At 37.8% G+C, this 7,825-nt stretch overlaps 2 protein-coding genes across 2 annotated transcripts in view; both read right to left on the reverse strand.

The window, feature by feature from the left end:
• Positions 1-1,360: 1,360 nt before the first annotated feature.
• Positions 1,361-7,825, reverse strand: part of LOC112520462 (RNA-dependent RNA polymerase 6-like) — a 10,463-nt gene continuing 3,998 nt past the window's right edge. Inside the window, exons 2-3 of the mRNA XM_025128864.1 lie at positions 2,555-5,334; positions 1,361-2,440 (exon numbers count right to left, since the gene is read on the reverse strand). Coding sequence (XP_024984632.1) covers positions 1,557-2,440; positions 2,555-5,249 — 3,579 coding nt within the window. The 5' untranslated portion in view covers positions 5,250-5,334 and the 3' untranslated portion in view covers positions 1,361-1,556. The remainder of the gene's footprint in view (positions 2,441-2,554; positions 5,335-7,825) is intronic.
• On the reverse strand, positions 6,778-7,776 carry LOC112520214 (RNA-dependent RNA polymerase 6-like). Its single transcript, XM_025128513.1, has one exon. The coding sequence runs from the start codon at positions 7,753-7,755 to the stop codon at positions 6,778-6,780; it is 978 nt and encodes a 325-aa protein (XP_024984281.1). The 5' UTR covers positions 7,756-7,776.

Raw genomic sequence — 7,825 nt, forward strand, 5'->3', positions numbered from 1 at the left:
AAATTTAATTAGATTATATCAATATAAAAGCAACCTATATGAATCATAGCGAATATTCTTCCTAACAAAAAGTGCAAATGGTGATCGGACATTATTATTGCTAAATTTGTTACATGGRTAATCRACGTATATGGTTTAAGTTSTATAATGTGTTCAATAGCCGATTTCGTACTAGTTTYAGATTCCAATAGTCAAAACTGGAAATRTWTATRTCATATGAAAAAAATATTATTAATTGCTAAAATGTACTTGTATAAAGAAGTGAAATTCCATCATAATAAGTTAAATTTTATGAATTTGAACATTATATGAGTGAAAGCCTAATTAAAGTATGTACATATGTAAAAACATTTCTAAATAGATTCTTTAAAATATAGAAATGAAGTTTTTATTCTTTATTCTGTTCTAACAAATTCTCTATATTATTCTATGAAAAAGTGTAATTAGTCTGCAAATACAGGCCCAATCCGTAATTAGTTTGGGCAAAGGCTAATTTATTAATTTGGCCCCCATACTTAGGAACCACGTTCAAAAACCTTTTTTTTTTCTTTTTTTCTTTTTTTTTAATGTTTTTACCCCCTTTGTAAATTGAATAGATTGTGAAGGTAATGACTTTCTGAAAAATTTAGAAAAAAATAAATAAAAGATGAAATCAATTTCTGAAAATCGTTATTTGTATTAATTTCGGTTTTAATTGGTTTATTGAAGTAAAAGAAATTACACGTGGTGAGTGTTGATTGGGATAGTTTGAGGAGATAACTTACCTACCAACCAACCAGGCAACAACTACATCAATAAATGCAAACAAATGTAAAAAAAGGCGGCCACCCAATGTTTTATTTATTTTTTCGATGAAATTTCCTTTTTTTTCACTTTGTAAAAAACATATATAATGATTTTATTATTTTATAAAGTATGGATGACAATAATTATTTTTTAATGTTTTTATGGTGTTAAAAAAAAGTATTTTTTATTATTTAGAAAAAAATATTATCTGTTACAAATATTAACTTAACATCACATTGATGATTGTTGTTGGTGGTTGCCTTCCCATTGGGTCATCTTGGTTAACCGTTGATCCAAGACTGAGTCAACTCATTAAGTATGGATGTATGATCAAAAAAGAGTTGTTGGTTAATGACTTAATAATCAGTATGGATGTATGATTTAAGGGGTGTTTGAATGATTTTTCATTAAGCTCTGTAAATAAAGCTGACTATATGGATTAATCTGTTTATACGAATTGAGAAGATTTTCGTTTAGAAGAGCTTTTTCATAGATGAAATAAGTGTGTTTTTAATTGCAATGAAAGATTTGGAAAAACTTGGCTTTCTTTATAAAGTTCCTTAAGATTACAAAATAAACCACTACCAAACAATGAGTCTCATTAAACCCGTTAAGCTTTTAACAAACAAGCTATTATTTGATAACTTATACAAGGTTGTTCGATTATGGCTTGATGAAATAGATAGTGACTTCTCCACTCAGCCAAAATGATACATGAATAAAAAAAAAGGTCTAAGAAGTAACAAGAGTAGCCATGCAGCCATAAACGATCACATCCGATCAGCAAGGTACCGACCAAGTGAATCAATCGGTTTCTGGGATCTCCCGTCTCCAGCTCCCCGTCGCTTGATTTTGATTCGGGCAAGATAATCAGCTGCGATCCAYGCAAAGCTCAAATTTACCGTTTCGCCCTCCCGGCCAGGTTCTTGCAAAGCCAGTGATTTCCTTACCCAAATCGGATGGTACGTAACCTGGTACCAAGCAGACGCCTTTCGCTCGTACCTCTCGTTTCTTTCTTCTTCCGGAATCTGGTCAAAATCAGGACCCAGATAGTCRAACACCTTCCGGAACTCCTTCCTCAACGCACTGTACGCATGTTTGATCCTTTCTTTAAGTTCACCTTGCTTCTTGCTAGCATGTTTCGGCATTGACCAAATATGACCCGTGACAATCTCTTCTTCTCGGGCCACCTTATACTGTCCGAGAAGCCCGTTTAGTCGTCGATCGTACGACAACTTACAGCCCCAAGCATCATTTACAAAGCTAGCAGCCTCACGAACCTCAAGATCTTCGTCATACGGTATGTKGGAAGGGAGGATTAGAAGTTCGGAAGATGGCGTGACATCTGTGGCGCGACAATCTTTGACATGGCGATAAAGTTTCCCGAGTATTTTCTTCGATTTGTAGCTTTGGAAACTTTCTTTKCCCATGAAATCCGGGTAAAGCTTCGGTCTAAGAGCAGGCGGCATGTTCACGATCTTGCCGGTTTTCGGGAAATCAACGGCGGTAGCCGCTAGTTCCGCCAGTTTGATGCATTTTTTTTCTAGAGCTCCGTCATCACTCATATCGGCATGGACTACGTGTGCGTTGCAAATCGTTCCAAGACTGTCRTTAACCATGTTCTTGGTGAAAAAATCTATTATGTCCTGTTGGGATAAAAAAGTAATARTTTACGTTTAATTTTCTTGAAAGATCGGAACCAGATCAAACCAAACAAACCCARTATATAAATATTGAATCRAGAGAGATAAGAAAGTTRCCGAGTGTTTAACATCGCGTGGTAAAAGTTTGGCTTCGGCAGCAGTGTATTCCATCGGCGGCCAGCTCTGTTTGCTAGGTGGTATAAGATTTTYATCCCATGTAACGAAATAGAGATCGCCATCGAGATCACTTCCGGAAGCTTCATCGGTGTGTGGCCGGTCTCCTTTCTGCGGAAAAATCAAACAATCAAACAGATGTTCTAGACCAGGGACATCTACAGCCTCTAAAACTCGAACATCACCAGGATGAAGACACGGATTCTTTGCAATGACCACAGTACCCTTGATAACTGTCAAATTTCGTTTTGTTTCAGAAAATCTCGACCCATGTTTCACAAAACAGTTCTCGACCGACGGGTTTGATACTTGAATATAGCACTGGCCTTGTTCAAGAACACCTAATTCATCCAAACAACCCATCAACCACCTTCCTTCGGGMACAAAGATTCGAGATTTYTCACGTAAATCTTCGAGCTGTGCAACTCGGATGCTACTCAACATGSCGCGAAGGTGTGGTTCGGTTGTCGGCTTGAAACCGGCAGCCAACATTATCGAAGCTGWACTCCCAYTTTCGGCACACGATGTTGTGATCACGTCAAATGCCATATCCGTGTCCTCGAGCATTTGGTYCAGATTTCTCACCATTTTCGTCTGCATTTCCCAAAAGATATCGTCTCCAACATTCAAAGCGGAGAGTAGCGTTATTATCTGACGATTCAAGAAACCGGGCTGYAACCGTGTCCAAGAACATATTTCAAGAACCGTATGAKCAGACTCRAAYTTATTCATGCTCGGCCTTAATGAAAGCTTGATATTGTCCCCCTTTTTTCCAGGCCACCACACGATGACTCCCTTACAACCCGCGTATCTGATCTGATACGCACACGGCTGATTGTCTTTCAACTGCAACTTTTCRGCAACTTCAAGTGCAAGTTCCGGTGACATTTTCCCGATCCCATCCGAGAACACRTARCCATTCCTCTTGATGTCYTYAAGGTYCAAATCAACCTCGGTTCTCGGGACCTCGACAGTCGCATATGTCGATGAGAAGCACTGCCCCATTCTAGCAGCACATTTAGCTACATTCCTGTTACTGAATTTCCCCATCCATGCTKTTATATSTCTGCATGAAATCTTCYYGTTTTCAGCAAAAAACCAAGCAGATCGATCCCTCAATTGGTTYGCCGAGAAAGCCAAGAAACGGTATYGACGGCCGCATAAATAAAACCCTTCACTCAAAATGTTCYTCACCCTTCTAAACATAGTTGTTTTCTGTGCAATAGAACCTTTAACGATGMGAGCCGGGTAAAAGTTGAGAACATGGTTGTTTAAAGTCCTCATACCTTCATCCATAAACGTAACTCGTAAAAACCTGTCAGAAACTTTTCGATAATGCCGAAGAACACGATTAGATAGCTCAACTTCTGGTGGTAGACAATAGGCTTTGCTTGGCGTAATGACCAATCTCCGAACTTCGGTTATGTCTTTTTGCTCTATTTTTTTCTCAATAAGCATTGGATTATTCAGTAGCCATTCTTGAACGATTTTCAATCGAGTAAACCCRTCATATAGAGGGTGACGATRTGAACATATATGCTTCAGGGCAGCCACATTAACCTCCWCAGATTGATCTCTCAACAGATCGAAAACTTTTTCCGAGAATTGGTGCTGGTTGATGATGCCTCTGTGCAAACAYGCGTTAACCAAGAACAAAACTYTAAAGGATATATCGTCTTCGTATTGAATACAAAAAAASGGATMTCGCAATGGAATCCCGAATTCTGGTTCATTCTGTACCTTARGCTTTGTTCTWAATTGATCGATAGGGACACTTTGTTCTCTAARRAAAGCTAAAGCTTTTTTTGCCTTCSGTACATCTCGAMTCCGGATCAAAACGCGATAAGTATGGCATCTCCCAATAGCCCCACTTGGCGTAAAATCRGTGGTCCGGATCCATGGATCAWCATCATCCAACATTTCTGACGRATGTGTGATAGCGATATCATCATCAGCCGTTCTATAGCTAATAAGAGGAGCCGATACCAACTGAAAAATCAAAACCMTATGYGACTGCAAGCAATCTTTAATGTYGTTAACTTCTCTCGCCAAAAACTCRACCTTAAAATTGCATTTTATCACTGCATGATTCTTCGTCCCCTTAAAAGAGAAAGCRYTATCTTTAGTGAAAAGAAACTTACAGCTATAATCAAACGGGTCAATAAGAAAGTCAACCCCGGAAKCAGGCCCTCTCCAACCAACAAGGAAATTATCCCGGCTAGCAAACATYCCRATCTCAAGAACCACATTTGAWAACTTAAAGGGTWCTTTTGTCCTTCTACGTTGGTTCATTCTATACGGATTTTCCGGCCCCAAACTAACCTTCAAAGGATTGTTGAGAAATACAAGCTCACCTTTGCCTTCGATTTCTAAARCTGAATTGACCGAATCAGRATCCACGAAATGCACAAATGCATGGGGTTCAACCTTCTCRTAATCATCGACTTTTTGTATGTTCTCGAGGTYGGCATCAAATKCAGGATACGTGTCKGGAGGAGTTGAKGAAGCTTTTACTCGACACCTCCARACTCGCCCGACGGTTTCTTCYAAGTAATCCAAAAGCATCTTGGCCTTAACGTGATCGCCAAAACCGCCTACACTAACCTGTGTGATTTCCATATCCTTATCGCTTCTCTCTGCTTCCATCTTTCGTTGAAGATATTTCTAGAAGTTCTGAATTTTATGAGAACCAACTTCTTTTTATGATCAAACTGCTACTTCAACATCAAACCTGCAAGYACTTTACACCAAACTAGCATCGGTTAATTCAACATCGATTGTTCCTCCATTTTTTTCATCTTCATAAGTAGGTCCCGTATCCTTCTATCCTGAAAATAGAAATGAAAAATGGACTCGAGAAGTGATAATCAAACAGGTCCATAGCTACTGTTCTTTCTTCTAGTTCATTGTTATTGGTTTTGACGTATTTTCCTTGTCCATGGTTATGCTGTTGCTGTGAAGTGTTGATATAACATTTTGCTGATCATTAGCTACTGAAATATCTWCTACTGGTTTTTGCTTTTATATTGCATTGTTGATCTAACATTTTTGTTGTTGGTTGGTTAATATAACTTTTTTTGCTGTTGATATATTTATGGGCAAGTTTTGTGTGTGGAAAATCCAATGTTATTGCATCATGGGTATGTTTTTGGTGTTAATTGTTCTCCAAATACGTTCTAGATTTCATTAGAAATTGATTTTATTGGTAATATCTAAGTCATCTTGTGTAAATTGATAAACATGAATTTTGATTTTCAATAGACGTTCTATAAGAATGAGATGCTATTTGGATTGTATCTTGGTTTAGTTGGGTGGAGATCTTTCTCTTGATCATTTGCAATGTTAAAAGTTTTGGCTTATGGTCTTTTTGCCATCTTGCTATCACTCTTTATGCACTTTGATATAACTATGCTCAAGAAACCTCTAAGGGTGACTTTGATTAAGAAGGTCTTAGGTCTGGAATCGAGATATTTAGTTGCTATCAACTCATTAGATATCTTGTCCCTTGGCCAAAAGACCTAATTGCACAAAGATCCCTCTCCACACGATTTGTGTGCAATTAGACCTTCCAGCCAAGAGACATGGGCCCCTAAAGAGTTGATAGCAACTGCAGTATCCAAACTTAAGACCTCCTAAATCAAAGTCACCCTTTGGGGTTTCATAAGCAAAGTTATATCTAAGTGCATAAGGAGTAAGAACAAGATGGTAAAAAGAACATCATCCAAAAGCCAAAACTTTCAACATTGGAAACTATCGCTCATTCATGATCTCGAGAAAGATATCCACTCAACTAAATCAATATACAATGCAAATAGTATCTCCTTGCTTATAAAAAATCTATCGAAAACCAAGATCCGTGTTAATTAATTTACACAAATGAATTAGATACTACCAATATCATCAACTTTTAATGAAATTTAGTACGTATTTGGAGAACACTTAACACCAACAAACATACCCACCACGTAATAACATGGATTTTCCACACATAAAACTTGCCCACAAAATATAACATCAAAAACAAAAAAAATTATATCAATCAACCAACAGCAAAAATGTTAGATCAATAATCTATATCTATATCTATACTATATTATAAAGCATTTGACTAAAACTCTTAAAAACTCTTAAAACTCTTAAAACTCTTAAACCCGTTAATCACTATCCGATTTCATCACATAGAAACTTTTCGATAATGCCGAAGAACACGATTAGATAGCTCAACTTCTGGTGGTAGACAATAGGCTTTGCTTGGCGTAATGACCAATCTCCGAACTTCGGTTATGTCTTTTTGCTCTATTTTTTTCTCAATAAGCATTGGATTATTCAGTAGCCATTCTTGAACGATTTTCAATCGAGTAAACCCATCATATAGAGGGTGACGATGTGAACATATATGCTTCAGGGCAGCCACATTAACCTCCACAGATTGATCTCTCAACAGATCGAAAACTTTTTCCGAGAATTGGTGCTGGTTGATGATGCCTCTGTGCAAACATGCGTTAACCAAGAACAAAACTCTAAAGGATATATCGTCTTCGTATTGAATACAAAAAAACGGATATCGCAATGGAATCCCGAATTCTGGTTCATTCTGTACCTTAGGCTTTGTTCTTAATTGATCGATAGGGACACTTTGTTCTCTAAAAAAAGCTAAAGCTTTTTTTGCCTTCCGTACATCTCGACTCCGGATCAAAACGCGATAAGTATGGCATCTCCCAATAGCCCCACTTGGCGTAAAATCGGTGGTCCGGATCCATGGATCAACATCATCCAACATTTCTGACGAATGTGTGATAGCGATATCATCATCAGCCGTTCTATAGCTAATAAGAGGAGCCGATACCAACTGAAAAATCAAAACCCTATGCGACTGCAAGCAATCTTTAATGTCGTTAACTTCTCTCGCCAAAAACTCAACCTTAAAATTGCATTTTATCACTGCATGATTCTTCGTCCCCTTAAAAGAGAAAGCGTTATCTTTAGTGAAAAGAAACTTACAGCTATAATCAAACGGGTCAATAAGAAAGTCAACCCCGGAAGCAGGCCCTCTCCAACCAACAAGGAAATTATCCCGGCTAGCAAACATTCCGATCTCAAGAACCACATTTGAAAACTTAAAGGGTACTTTTGTCCTTCTACGTTGGTTCATTCTATACGGATTTTCCGGCCCCAAACTAACCTTCAAAGGATTGTTGAGAAATACAAGCTCACCTTTGCCT

This window comes from Cynara cardunculus (genome assembly GCF_001531365.2).
Source record: "Cynara cardunculus var. scolymus isolate 2C chromosome LG 10, CcrdV1, whole genome shotgun sequence".
Taxonomy (NCBI): domain Eukaryota; kingdom Viridiplantae; phylum Streptophyta; class Magnoliopsida; order Asterales; family Asteraceae; genus Cynara; species Cynara cardunculus.

Excerpts from the sequence above, each read along its gene's own strand:
- LOC112520214 (XM_025128513.1), bottom strand. The coding sequence starts at position 7,755 with ATGAACCAACGTAGAAGGACAAAAGTACCCTTTAAGTTTTCAAATGTG.